The sequence below is a fragment of the Polyodon spathula genome, chromosome 5, assembly GCF_017654505.1.
Source record: "Polyodon spathula isolate WHYD16114869_AA chromosome 5, ASM1765450v1, whole genome shotgun sequence".
In the NCBI taxonomy this organism is placed as follows: Eukaryota; Metazoa; Chordata; class Actinopteri; order Acipenseriformes; family Polyodontidae; genus Polyodon; species Polyodon spathula.
The window spans coordinates 34,037,654-34,053,243 of NC_054538.1; the positions used below are offsets into that span (position 1 = coordinate 34,037,654).

Genomic DNA, 15,590 nt, shown 5'->3' on the forward strand with positions numbered 1-15,590 from the left:
CTGTTAATAGTTTGAACAGCATATTGAATCGTACACTCTAATAGCTCATCATAGTTTTTGCACATACCTGAAGCTTTCTTTTTTGTCGTGACTGCCTTATAAACAGGAGGATTCTGTGCATGCTGTGCCTGCAGCGATACCACATACACGGACTCAGAAGCTACAAACAAAGAGGAAATATATCTGTATCGTATACTGTAGCAATGTGCAGACGAAACTGTAAGGTCTATGGCCCAGTATTTATCCAAATAATGTACAGGGCTGTCATAATGCCAACTGGTACACATTGTTATCTAGCTGAAAAACAGCATTGAATTTTGGTAATGATTGCAATAAATAAATTGACCATATACAGTAGTTGACTATATAAAGCGGTGTGTGTGAAGCCTGGCCTCATTCATTCAGCTTTGTTTTACTCATTCTTTCAGATTTGTTTACTCATTCAGCTTCGTTTTACCATTCATTTAGCTTCGTTTTACTCATTCATTCAGCTTCGTCCTACTCATTCATTCAGCTTTGTTTTACTCATTCATTCAGCTTTGTTTTACTCATTCATTCAGCTTCATTTTACTCATTCATTCAGCTTGGTTTTCCTCGTTCATTCAGCTTGGTTTTCCTCATTCTTTCAGCTTGGTTTTCCTCATTCATTCAGCTTGGTTTTCCTCATTCATTCAGCTTGGTTTTACTCATTCAATCAGCTTGATTTTACTCATTCATTCAGCTTCCTTTTAGTTATTCATTCAGCATTCTGCTTCAACACACCCCCTATGAGCATTTGGTATTGTATCATTGTGTTAACAGCAGGCTCTATACCAGAAACAAAAAGCAGAACTCTGCATTATCTAGATCTGCCACCACATGTGTGAGTATACCTGAAATTGTCAGCCTTATCAGAAGTACCTTTCATCAACTTATGTACTAGGAAATAACTTGTTAACTTACCAAGCTTCTGTATTTGATGATTTCTCTGGTCCTGCTGCAGAGGTGCATTGTGCATTTTCCTGCCACTTTCTCCAACACCAAGGCGGTAGCCCCTCACTGCGACTGAACTGTTTTGGCCAGACAAATGGGGGTGTCTCCACCGCAGAGACAGACTATCCTCTGAAGTCTGTGCCTTTACTCTTAAAGGTCTTCTTGACACATTCTTTTCTAAAAACATATGATTAGATACATGTTAATACTATGATGTATTTATATCACTGTTTTACATTTACAGCTGCTGTACTGTGCATCTTTCAATCAATTCTTTATTTTGGTATTTAATACATGTTTTTTTAACACAAATGTGGCTAATAACTTATAATGTGTATGAATGAATGATCATTACTGTTACTGGAATTGTTAGTGTAGCTGAGTCGTGATGAAAGTAGCGTGCCTCCATTAAATTTGACTGTTGAAATTTGAACATTCTTTAATGACTGAGATAACAGTATTTTCTTCATAAACTGTATGCTGGATTAAATAATAATGCAAATCATAATGCAAAACTCAATTCTGTAAATTCAGCAAATCAACACTAAAGACATTGTACAGCTCCAGTTTCCTATTTATTTTGGACAGTACACAGACACTGTGTATACAATTTATTTGTTTTTTTTCAGGAAAGCCATTAAAGTTGAAGCCCATCACAAGACTGTGCATTGAGTAATAACAGATGGAACCATAAACAACTGTGGAACCATAAATATAGCTTGGAGGGGTAAACTGTTTCCAATAAACACTGATAATAAAACCTAGTTCTGTGTGTCTCTCTCTCTCTGCTACTATTGTGTCAGTCAAAAGAGGTCTGTACTGCCCACACACTGCATTAAACCAGGTTTTTGAATGAATCAATTTTACACTGGTATTACAGCTAGATACAAAACAATTCTGCTTTTCTTTTTTTTTTTTTTTTTTTTTAAGTGCTGAGAACAAACTGCCAACAGTGTCCAAGCAGGGATGCTTGATGAACTGGAACAGTTTTTCCTGTGATGTTTTATCACAAAGTAGAGGTGACCCACACCACAGGAAGGCACCACTGATGAAAACAATGTTATGCTACTTAAAAGCAGCTTGCACTTTCTCTTTTCATCACAGCTATGTGCACAGCCAGAAACAGCTGGGTGACCCTTTCAGCACTGGATGGTTTCCTGTATGGTCTTACTGTTTTCACTAAGCCTAATTATAGGTAATCATGGGAAAGTAACTTGTTATTGTGTGGCTAATTCTATTAAACTGGCACATTTGTATGTTATAATAACTTTTGGTGGTGTAAATGGGAAATGAATTTATTAAAGAAAACCTGTCTAAGCGTTTTAATTTTACCCAGCCTGAATCAACAACGTATTGTACATAAGCAGAATTTTACCTCTCTTTCAATGAACTGTCAAAATTATGCCATTTTATCTTAGTCTCACATAAACACGGACATTTATATTTTACAAAATGAGCTATAATGTGTTTTGAATCAGGAGGCTGGAAACGATTGTATAATTTTAGCTCAGGGCCTTTTTTTTTTTTTTTTTTTAAATACTGATTCATGAAGTAAACAATTATTGCATATCCATTAAAGAATGTCAACAAGAAAATCAATAATATCTACATTTAAAACTGAAGAATAATTATAATATAGAAAACCGATTGTGTATATTGTTAATACAAACCGAACCGTGTCACCGTCAACATTGTCGGCCTCAAGGAGTCGGCAGCACTATATTTGCACAGAAGAAAATCTCTCGCCGCCATGATTTGCAATTTTCCTTATTCTTGATTATTAATATATATTTTTTTTTAAAGTGTATTTCACGTCTGAAATTAAAAAGATGTTATCCGAAGGTAACTGGCTGTTCTTGTAATTACGCTGCATGCCTGTAAAATGACCAGCCCCTACGTAGGTACTACTGTAAAATGACGTAGAAAATGTGCAGTTCGTTTACATTTATTTAGAACACCTACTATTTTATGTATTCTTATTGGTCCAAATCAATATGTGTACTAAATAATGTGTTTTTGTCCCAGATGTGAAGCCCAAACAGCCAGTCACTGGCACAGCTTCAACATGCCACAAAGAGTACAGCAGGAGCAGGAGAAGGAACAAGACAATTATAATAATTTCTTGAGAATGTACCATTTAAATTGCACAGAATATATTGAAAATACTTTTCCTGGAAGTTACAGGTCCCTTGCTAATAGTAAAAGGGCGAGAGGCTTTCAGAAATACTGATAGACTCCAGTGGTTCCAAACACAAGATGTGCTGTACAAAAATGTAAATTCTTTAATTCCTTTTGCAAAGAAAGTCTGACTCATACCAGCTGAAAACAAAAGTACCAGGAAAGCTTTTTGTTTTACTTGCAGCCACGTGTACACCTTAAAATGTTTTATGTAAAATAAAAAATGATTTACTTCAGTAAGGTGTGTGCATTGTACTGTATCAGCATAATGTGCCAATGGGGCACTGAAATAATTGTTTATTTATTTTTGTATATATGAATGAATGATCATTCGTGGTACATGGTTTTTATTCACCACAGGAGGATGTCCCAGTATACCACAAGTATATTTTTAAAATAAACAGCTACAAAATTTATAATTGTTTTTTTTTTTATTTTAAAGTCATTAAGTTACGGTTTATTTTACCTGGTGGATAGTACCTTTAATTTTCAACAGACTGCTTAAACTGATTCATTTCGAACCCTGTTTATGGCCTCTTCGCAAAACGACTTCTTGTAATGAACATCGAGCTCAGTCTGTCAATTTGCAGCCTCTCTGTTTTTTCCTACCATTACCGGTGTAGTGTTATTTTCAGGTACGTGCTAAAAAATGGTACACTGCGCACTGCACTTGCTTGCGCATCCCTAATCAACTTCATCTAAGAAGGCAGGGACGTGCCCATCTAAATCTGGTAGTTATGCTTTTTTTAGTCGTTTGCATCTTCTTTAATTGAATTAATCATATTTTCCAGTCTTTTACATCGTTTTTAATGTAATTTATCATATTTTTCCACCATTAAGCAAGACATTTTTTTACTTGTGCAACTTTTTGGTGGACATCTCATTGTGTCTTATTCGTGGTGAATTGTTTTGTTTTACTTTTTAGAGAAATTGATGGTCTGATTTCAGTTTAAGTTTTCTTAAACTGAAAATATTTATAATTAATGGTAAATATACCTCTGGTTGACAATAGATAAAAAAAACAAAGATCAGATCGCAGTTGACTTCACCTGTACTAAAATCTGACAATGTACCACTTTCTGATGTTACGTGGGTCAAGTTTAGGTGTGTGTACCACATTCTGATGGTGTACCACTTTCTAACACTACACAGGTCTTATTGAAAGGGTTACAGGCTGTTCAGATAAGTCAGATGCAGGCAGATCAGTAACTGACATTTCTTGACTGAATTCGTGCTCATGGAATTCAGGGTCCGGATCAAAAAAATAGAAATCTGAAATTATTTCAGACATTTTAAAGTGGTAAAAAAGTTGTATAAAACATGTATCCGTGGCAATATTGTTTGTACTGTACTGACATGCAGCTCCGTTCTGAATTTCAGCAGCACACAACTGGATTGGAATGTAAGCAAAGACACATTCAACACTATTCCCTATAAGCATGTTGTTCTACTTAAGTTATCCCACTTATGTTATCACACTTGTTATTACACTTAAATATATTGCAGTTGTACATTAAAACATTGATTCTCGTTGCAGCAGAAACTAATAAGAATCAAAGCTATAGATTATGTTTGGGGTTTGTTTATTATCTAATGCTTTGTTTTTGTTTTTTTTATTATTATCATCACACAGTGTAGTTTATGCACACAATAACAATAGAAACTCTAGTCTGGAATCAGTACATTTCAAGATACAATTTATGCTATTAGTTTCTGTGCATGTCAAACTTCACACCAATGAAAGCTTTGATTGCAAATAGCTGTAGTTCCAATGCAGGGGATTAGAATACATTTATTTATTTATTTATTTATTTATAACTTAAACTACTGTTTGATTGTTTTGTTTAATCAGATTACAATATTTACAGGAAAAACCTGTAACTCAAATTTAGTGGCACATTGTAATCTGGCTACTCTGGAAAACTGCCTAGACTTGGAGATAAAGGAAAGAACAGAGAACTCCAGCGAGACAGAGCAGCTTCAAACATTGTCAAACACAGCCACGTTTTTACTGGTTTAATATTTGTTTCCCCTATAGAACAGGTGTGGGGCTCAGTCTCTGGATAAGTTATCTCCAGATAGCTCATCATCAACAGCCTTTGAAAGTTAATTCATGTAACTCCCATCAACATCCTTTTACAACAGCACTCAAGATTCACTTTTAAGATGTAAACAACATTTTACCACACATGTACAGTAATGTTTAAAACTGGTTTTCATTTTTATTAAGATTATTATTATATTTGGGGATGTGCTTCACAATGCAATTGAAACTGGCATGCCATGTTTGTAAGAGAAATGAAAACTACTTGTCTTTAATCCTCAATTAGAATGATTCAATGATAATTAAATTAAACTTCATTTGATCCAGTCCATAACTAAAAATAAACAAAGCAAATCCAAACATGGTCTGTTACACTAAGATCTCTTTCCATATTAGAAATCCATGCTTTGAGTAGCTGTGTTTTCTATTGGCTCTAAAATGAGACATTAAGTGAACCTGTTTCATTAAAAAAAAAAAAAAATGTTGTCATTAGCAATGCTCCCTCCAATGGTTGGCACTAATACATCAATTGTTTCTGAATGTATTTTACATTTAGTTTTTAGATAAAGCTTTAACATTGTCAGGAGACTAATACATTGCATATACTTTAATACAATGGAGTACAATGCAATGCAGAAAACAAAACGTAATCAAATGCACCTCTAACTGAGTTCAGTGCAGTGGTTGATAGGGAAGTGGCCCGTTGGACGTATCTCTTCCTAACATACCTATTCTTTTATGTTAATATTAATTGTTTCAATATTATGTTAATATTCATTGAGGGTCCTCGCTAGATTTTTTTTTCAAAACAGGTCATGGGAAGATGGAAGAAACAAGCAAACAACAGTTTCAGAAAATATCAATTCAACAACCAAACCAAACAATGTGTCCAGAATAAGCACTGACAAAAGCAATATCAAGTTAGCTGTCTTATTAAAGGAAGGAAGTGCCGTTCGGAATAGTAAACAAACACCACAACAACACATCTGCTGTCCAGCTGCACATATGTTTAATATGAGACTAAGTCTCATGGTGCGGACATTGTGCCTTGCATTCATTAAGACAGTGAATATACTGTCCATATTGCACCCACATTGCCAGACTATCAGCATGTCACAAAATGAATATGGCAGTTCATATGTTTTTAGATTTAGAGGAAGGCAGTTGCAGACAGACTGAACAGAAAATTCTCTCCCCTGGTTGTCATTGTTGGTGTCAACAGACATGACCTACAGTTTGTATGCTGCCAGTTTTCAGTTTGTACAGGTGCTGGTCTTTAAATCCGGGGAGGAAGTGCAAAGCGTCTTTTTGAGCTTGCAGTAGGGACCCACAAACATTTTCCCAGAAGCCAAATATATTAAAAAGGAATAAATTTAAATGTATCCTTTCACACTCTGTTCGACAAATCTGTAGCACAGCAAGACCATTATGTATTCATTGTCTATCAATAAAGTGTGGCTGTGTGCACAAATTACCACTACCCCATTATGGCATTATACAATGTGGCCGTTCACAATGGAAATGTGTTCCAGTTAGTTTTAAAACATGCAAAAAGCATATTTGTTTTGCTACAAATTAATTTTAGAATAGAATAAAGAGCCCCAATGAAAGAATACGTACCATATTGGATGTCAACGCAAAAGTCTCCAGAAAACAAAACAAAAAAAATCATTGGAAAAAAATGTAATACAGCAATGACTCCTTAAAGGCACATTAGAGTGATTCTACTTCAGTCTCTCTGTACTATTACAATGTAACTACAATACTGTGTCTGATCTGACCTATACCAATAAAAACAGGAAGAAAAGTCTACTTTACAATTTAAATAGTCCTATTGCATTTTTAAAATATGGTACATTAAGTAGCCTGACTCTTACAGATTTTTTTTTTTGAATAGCTGTCAGTGTCATGAAAAATATTCACAAATTAACCATAATTAGGGCCCTGCTTTTTTTTAAACCTGTAATTTAGTTCTGCAGACCCAAGATGCCGCTATAGCCTCCACAGTAATCCACGTGATGAGCAATCATTAAACAAGCATCCCATTACATTATTTTAACCATTTGAATGGCTTATCCATTTACTACAAAGTACATATAAGCAGATTAAACAGAACGTCGTAGATGGCTACTGACATTTATTTAACCCCTACATCCCTGGGAATATGCATAACAGGATTTTAAAAGGATGATTTGTTTTTTAATATTATTTCAGTTAACTCATAAATGTAAATACATTATTTATATGTTTTGATTTACCAGTATATATTTTGTCAACAGAAGAGAAGATATTGTTTAATAGATTTACTGTTTCTGGCATCAATCTCTGCACATATACACACACACACACACACACACACACACACACACACACACACACACACACACACACACACACACACAGTGCCTATGAATGTCTACACCCCCTTGAACCTATTTTAACATTTTCTTGTGTCAGTGCCTCAGAGTTTCATACATTTAAATGAGGATTTTTTCCACTTATCTACACACCATACTTCACACTGTTAAGAGGAATAGTTTTTATTGAGAAGAAAATTATATATTAAAAATATAAAACTGAAAGATCATAATTGGATAAGTCTCCACTCCCCTGAGTTAATACTTGGTGGAAGCACCTTTGGCAGCAATTACAGCTGTGCGTCTGTTGGGATAGGTCTCTACTAACTTTGCACACCTAGATTTGGCAATATTTGACCATTCTTCTTTACAAAACTGTTCAAGCTCTGTCAAGTCAAGTTCCTTGTTGATGGACAGCAATCTTAGCAATCTTCAAGTCATGCCACAAATTTTCGATTGGATTTAGGTCGGGGCTCTGACTGGGCCACTCAAGGACATTTACCTTTTTGTTCCTTAGCTACTCCAGTGTAGCTTTGGGTCGTTGTCATGCTGAAAGTTGAACTTCCGTCCCAGTTTCAGCTTTCTTGCAGAGGGAAGCAAGTTTTCCTCAAGGACTTCTCTGCACTTTGCTCCATTCAGTTTCCCTTCTATCCTGACAAGTGCCCCAGTCCCTGCCGATGAGAAACATCCCCATAACATGATGCTGCCACCACCAGGCTTCACAGTAGGGATGGTGTTCTTTGGGTGATGCACTGTTGGGTTTGTGCCAAACATAATGCTTTGAATTTAGGCCAAGAAGTTCCATTTTAATTTTGTCAGACCACAAAACTTTTTTCCACATGCCTACAGAATCTCCTGAATGTTTTTTTGCATACTTCAAACGGGATTCAAGGTGGGCTTTCTTGAGTAATGGATTCATTCTTGCCACCTTACCATCAGGGCCAGATTTGTGGAGTGCTTGAGATATTGTTGTCACATGCACTTTGACCAGTCTTGGCCATAAAAGCCTGTAACTCTTGCAAAGTTGCCATTGGCCTCTTGGTAGCTCTCTGATGAGTCTCCTTCTTGCTCGGTCATCCAGTTTGGAGGGATGGTCTGTTCTAGGTAGGGTCTTGGTGGCGCCATACACCTTCCACTTCTTAATAATCATCTTGACCATGCTGCAGGGGATATTCAAGGCCTTTGATATATTTTTTTATACCCATCCCCTGATCTGTGCCTTTCACCAACTTTGTCCCGGAGTTCTTTTGAAAGCGCCTTGGTGCCCATGGTTGAGTCTTTGCTTTGAAATGCACTACCCAGCAGAGGGAACCTACAGGAACTGCTGAATTTATCCTGAAATCATGTGAATCACTACAATTTAACACAGGTGGAGGCCATTTAACTTGGTGTGTGATTTTGAAGGCGATTGGTTACACCTGAGCTAATTTAGGATTGCTACTACAAGGGGGTGGACACTTATCCAACCAAGCTATTTCAGTTTTTATTTTTAATTAATTTTCTACAAATTTCTAGAATTGTTTTTATTTGGAAGTTGTGGGGCAGGATGTGTAGATAAATGAAAAAAAAAAAACATTTTTTTAATGCATTTTAATTCCAGGCTATAAGGCAACAAAAGGTGAACATTTTGAAAGGGGGTGTAGACTTTCTATAGGCACTATATATATATATATATATATATATATATATATATATATATATATATATATATATATATATATTTACAGTTGTTGGCACCTAATCAGGATCCTGATAATTGGGATTTCTGCTTAAATAGGATACAACTCTGGGAGACGGTTCTTCCCTTCATTTGATTGGGATACAGTATTTTCAACTGATGAACAGAGATCCAGAACAAGAACAAGACACAGTGCAGTGTGTAGAACAATGCAGTGAGTACGTGATAACGCCATAAATTGCGTAAATCATGTTGAACTCTTGAAGGAGCTGGAGTCTCCTGTGGTTTCTTAGGCTGCTGTTGCAAAGAAGGTTGCCATGTCAATTTCGCAGGTGCACAGCCTAGCAAAGGTCTAATGTAAAAGTGTCTAAGCTAAACAGGACACAGCTGGGCCAAAAGTATTGTATTCATGTTGCTACTAGTTCCTCCTACTATAAAACCTAGTAGTTAAGTGTTCTCTCTTGTTTAACGTAATCACTTTTACATTTGATCTTTACTAGGCTGATACTTTTACAATGTTCTAATCTAACCTGGCCACATTCTCACATGACCTTTCAGTTCCACTCCAGTTAGGTCACACTCAATGCCTGCCCTAATACAAATATACACAATTACATATATTTATATTTCTCATGCAACAGGGGACAGAAAAAAATAAACTGGTTTTTAAAGTCTTACTTTTTCATTTCAAAGCAGAGGTGACTCATCTTTATTAATGTAAACACAGTCACGCATAATGATTGTAAGAAAGTGTGTCCAGCATGAAACAATAAATAAAACAATAGTTAATAGCACAACTAATGACTGAAAGCTCACACCTATAATATGGGGTCATTTGCACAGAATTATATATTTGATCTCAGGGCTTGCAAAATTTTGGTAATGGTACTTGCCCTTCAGGCAGTCCATTGTAGACATCTGGTTGTCCCAAAAAAATGTCAAGTTGCCCATAATTGACCTATGGACTGTGATTTGTACAAAGTACACTGTACTCAATATAGGTACAGTATCTCAGGGTTCATACACTTTTTCAACATCAAAATTCCATACTTTTTCCAGACTTCCATTTGTTTTTCCCAGACTTGTGTTTTAATTAGTTTCTACAAGTTTTTTGATAGTTATCCAGATAGGCGGGCAGCCGCAGAGTTTTTTAGCTTTTTGATCCAGATCAGAATTTGCTCCTGGTTTTATAAAACTATTTGTCAGAATCTGGAGGTGCGTATATATCTAGCAAGAGACAATGCAGGTATTCAAAAGAGAAGCAAGATGTCCAATATTTGAGAACTACATTGCATTATTTACAAAAAGAATATACAAAGTTGTATACTGCAAGTATACTTGGGTCAAAATAGAATTGTATAATGATACCAATAGTATACTAAAACCAGACAATTTTGGCACAAGTATACTTGCAGTATGTTACTTTTTTGTAAGGGATGATATTGGATTCTGATCCAATCTTCTTTATACCTTCTGTTAAATGTTGAACACTATGGGAGGTGAAAAATAACAAAAATGAAATAACTAATGTGCACACATTATAAATTAAAATGTGCAAGTGAATAAAATTCTGAATAAAAGCAGAATTACAAGTACAATAGCTATTTGTGGCATGCAGCATCCAGTATTCTGGCTATATCCTATTCATTGAAGAACACAGTACTTTTTTTTAATTTATTTATTTAATCGTATAATGAAGACCTATAGCGAGGAATGTAAATCGTATATCTACACTCGGCTGACGGTTTGGACCCGACACTGTTGCTGCACTCTGTACTGTAAGTTACAAGCAAGCACCATACATTTAAAATAAAATCACCGCTACATTTTCTTAATCACATTGAAGAAATTTTAAAAAGCGATGTCATGAAAAATCATAGCTTTCAATATAAGTATATACTTTGGCTGTCGTAGTGTCCATTTACCCTTCGAGCAGACAGTCGTGTGACATCAGCACGCTGACTAGATAGGATTGCTCGAGTTGTCAGGGGTGTTACACCCACGTCACCCCGGAAATCTCTCAAGCATTACCATTGAAAAACAAACGTCTTTTACCGTGATGATCTGTGAGCGGAATCTGGACTGAGAAACCGCTGTTTGATTAAAGCACAGAACGTTGTCTTGTTAACGTAAAACATCGGATTCCAAAAAACACGTTGTCCGACAGATTTTATTTTTTTTGGTTGTCGCGGAACGTCGGACTAGCGATTTTGCTAGTCCTGGCTCTCTATTACATATTGCATTACTTTGTCAGAGTGGCTTGTCATTTTATTCTTGATGTTATATTGTTAATGCATATGGTAAGTGGCGATATTAAGACCTGCCACTGTTTAGATAATTAAAATAGACCTCACTGAGTTTTATTATAGGAAATTGTGACGAACTATAGGGTTACAGGTTTGAGGAATTGGATTTTTTGTATTGCCCAATGGTCCGGGCAGATTTTTAGTTGCTAATGGGAGGATCACTGTGTTTGGGTATGTTAATGTCTAGTCTCATTGGATGGACAGAGAAGATTAAGTAAGGATCATTCCCACATATTTCCAACCACTATGTCTAATTCCTCTTGGTGCGTTGTGTGTTGTGTACTCTTAAACAGTCCTATCCTAGTATTTTACTTACAATGAGATTACAGTTTTGCTGCCAACAAGTGTTTCAAAAGAGTTACAAACCAAGCAGCTGCTATCCAATCTCCAGTCTCGTTGTTATGTGTGATCTCATTCAACAAATATTTAAAAGCAAAAGCCACTGACATAAAGACTGTGGTAACGTGGCAGCTGTAAACACTCCATTATAGGTCTATATGGTTTTGCTGCTTTATTATCGCACAGATCACAATCCTCAACTTATCACAGATGCAACACAAGTGCCCAAGATCAGAGATAACAATGTCTATAACAGATTGTCTTAGTTTTCAACACCAGTCCCAAGGTTATTTTCATTTCACAGGTTATTTTTTTCTTTGTTAAATTCCAATTTGCTAATTCTTTAAGTGTTCCTTTAAAAGGAGTTTTACAAGTTATAAAAAAAAAAAAAAACATTCAGCAGCTGGCAACTACTGTGCTGGTTCTCATTTCCATTCGAAATAATTAATATTATGGGTTATAAAATACAGCTCTGCCAGTGCAGATAGCCCAATATCTAAAGGTGTAGCCGCAGTGCAAAATGTCACCCTCACTAGAAACAAAAATTGTCGGAAAACAGGAAATGAGGAGTTAATTCATTATAGTTTATTTCCATAATTCAAGTAGCTTCTGTGTTTTCAATGATCCATTATAAACAGGTTGGTTAGCATTTGCAAAGGGCTCAAGCGTGAAGGCAGAGAGTCACAAAGCAGTAAAACCTCCCAGCAAACATGGCTTAACATTTTTTTTTCACTTGTGGGATCATTTTTTCTAAAAGATGAATTGCCTTAAATATGAATTATTAATTATTTAGATTCTTTCCAACATTCATTTTTTACTCAAAATAGATAGATTAAAAAAACAAACACGTCAGCAGTGAGTTTTCCATATTATATGTCAGAATTCAGTCACACTTGGCAGTAATACGGTTTGCAATCACAGCAGTCATCTTTGTGAACACAGTTGTCTTTGGAAGTGCAGTATCTTTCTGGAAGTTTGATTATAAAGCGTCATAGATGGAAAAAATGATTAAAAAGCAGTGCTGTATTTTTTGGAGTCTATCTGATATAAACTTGAAATTTTTTAAATGATATAAGACCACAATTACGCTGTATTCATTGTAACTACACAACAACATCTGTGTACAGGGAAATTATATATATATATAAAAAATAATTAAAAAACAAAACAAACAAACAAAAAAACACTACTAAGTTTGCTATTACACAACACAGCTAAATAGTATATTTACATTGTAATGAATGCCACCTAATGTTTGGCCTTAGTAAATTATTCCATGTTGTTGTTGTTGTTGTTGTTGTTGTTGTTACATGAACAAAAGAAAAACAAAATGCAAATGACTAGAGAATACAAAAATTCCAAATGGTAGTGTTTATCCAGGTAGATAAAAATATAACTGCAAGGATGAATGTAACCGTATGATAGTAAAATCAAAAGCACTGAAAAACTGAAAATGTTCCTTTGTGGAAGCTTAGGCTTCCCAAATAAGTACCTGTCTCATCTCAGCAATATATTTGTATCTATTGAAGATCGAGATTGAGAGACGGGAGTTGAACATAAACACTGACAGTGGTGGTTTTTAATTAATAATTGCACAGTATATTCCAGAGCTTTTAAGTTACTTAACTGGCAAGTGTATGTAACTAGTTTTCCAAACTGGGACAAGTCACAGCTTATATTCCTCTGAAAATAATTCAACGTTGTCATCTTTTGTTCTCAAAACAATTACAACAGAATATCATTCTTGCACATCTGCAGACCCGTTTCACAACATAATCTGTATTAGGTATTGGGGATCAGTCATATTCAGAGACACTGATTAAATAAACTCAAAATCTTTCTCAGGTAGGCTACTGGGTGAGTTATACAGTAAATGATGTAATATATTATATGGATCAAGCAAATGCAGCATATAACAATAGGTTTAAATATAAACCTGAAGATTACATTTAAGCACAGAAAGAAATCCACTGCCCTCTAACAGATAACACCTGCCATAAACGTAAAGGAGGCATATTTATCCGTATTTGGCTTTCATCATTTTGGATTACTTAGGAACAAAAAAAATAATAATGACATATACTTTCAGATACACTTTTTATATTTAATTTTTTCTAGACCATAGACATGCATATTGTGTCCTTAGGCACATATTTTACATTTTGAAATGTAAAAGTTTCTGTAACATATCTACTATACCTTAAACAGCAATGCATATTTAACTCTTCTACTTCTTGGTGGTAACCAGTCAAATATTTATTTTAAACGATTTGGTGGCACAATAAAATAACCATTTATTTAGTGAATAAAGCACCCCCCCAGACCCCTCCACACCCCTTGCCTAGCTTTGAAAATGTAAACACTGTTCCTGTGCATGTCAAATTCAAACACCTTTGTAACAAACTTTTTAAAGTTCCCCCGTCTAACTTTCTAGGACAGCATATCACTCCTCTCAAATCATACATGTATTTTCCAGTTCAACCTTTATCTCATGCATTTAGACTTCTGGTTAGTGTGTCAGAATTTGCAGAAGTAATGACATCCTTTTCCTACCTTTTTCTGCCGAAGTGAGCTCAATAAGTGAGATGAAAAGAGCTAAGAGAATCCTTGCTGTAGTTAAAGACATGGTGAATCGCATGATAATCCTTCAGTTTAGTGCTGAAGTAAAGGAGCACCAGTTTGTCTTAGCAGTGGATGAAGCCACTCGGAGGATAAGCCACATCATAATTGTCTTGAATGTAGCTCCTTCTGTCTCCCCCGTCTGGAAAAATACAGGATTACAATCCCAGCCTGCTTATTTGCTGTTCTGGAAGGTATCAAGGTGGCAGCTCAAGTAAGTTTTGAAGTCAGCTGTCATTTTTCAAAGAGCAGAGGTCATAGCCTCTATTCCTAGTAAAGCACAAGATAACAGCAAGAATTTGATTCACAACCTCTCTTAGGAAGTCTGCAGCCACCAAACAGCTTCAGCACAAGAGAAGGGCTTTTCACTTCCTTTCTTCTCTGAAATGAATTCTAAAATGCAATTAAATGCAACTGCTTCTAGTAAAGTTCTGTTATCAAATATAGTTATTTTGTATGCCCCAAAAATCTATTTTATGCAGTGCTTTCACTATCTGTCTTGGTGTAAATATATATATATATATCATATATATCCTATAAATATATATATATATATATATATATATATATATATATATATATCATATATACTGAATCATATATGTGATCTTTACTGCTCAGTTGTTTTATTTTTTCCTTTTCGTCTGGACCTGAAGTAAAATAAATGCTGCTAGGTACATTCATAAAACCACACGGACATTTGAAATGTTTAGAGTCAGAGTGGGTCCTACTATAATTCTGTGTATGAAAGTAACAGAATTGAAATACACAGGGAGATTTTAAGCCATTATCTGCGTCTATTTGGTTTCTGGTCATAAACTCCCCCATTGACAAAGAATGCTTTTTAAAAGAGTCGTAAACTAAACACTGGATAAATGGCTTATCTTCACAATCGCTGAATGACTTTTGTAGGCGCAAGCGGTACAGTTCTGGGTGCTTTGACACCCAGGACAGAAAACAGTCCATCTCATAAATCCAGCAGACAGGGGCGGTATAGTGGACCAAGTGAGGGTCCTCATCGGAACGAGAACAACCAATGAGAAACACTACATGTGGACTCAGGCACCGCCCCAAATGAACAAACTATCCAATCACAG

The 15,590-nt window shown here is 35.5% G+C and overlaps 1 protein-coding gene across 1 annotated transcript in view; it reads right to left on the minus strand.

Annotated features, from left to right (window-relative positions):
* The window catches only part of LOC121315880 (fibronectin type III domain-containing protein 1-like), a 53,116-nt gene extending 38,543 nt beyond the window's left edge, over positions 1-14,573 (minus strand). Inside the window, exons 1-3 of the mRNA XM_041250436.1 lie at positions 14,428-14,573; positions 943-1,149; positions 68-160 (exon numbers count right to left, since the gene is read on the minus strand). Coding sequence (XP_041106370.1) covers positions 68-160; positions 943-1,149; positions 14,428-14,512 — 385 coding nt within the window. The 5' untranslated portion in view covers positions 14,513-14,573. The remainder of the gene's footprint in view (positions 1-67; positions 161-942; positions 1,150-14,427) is intronic.
* Positions 14,574-15,590: the final 1,017 nt, after the last annotated feature.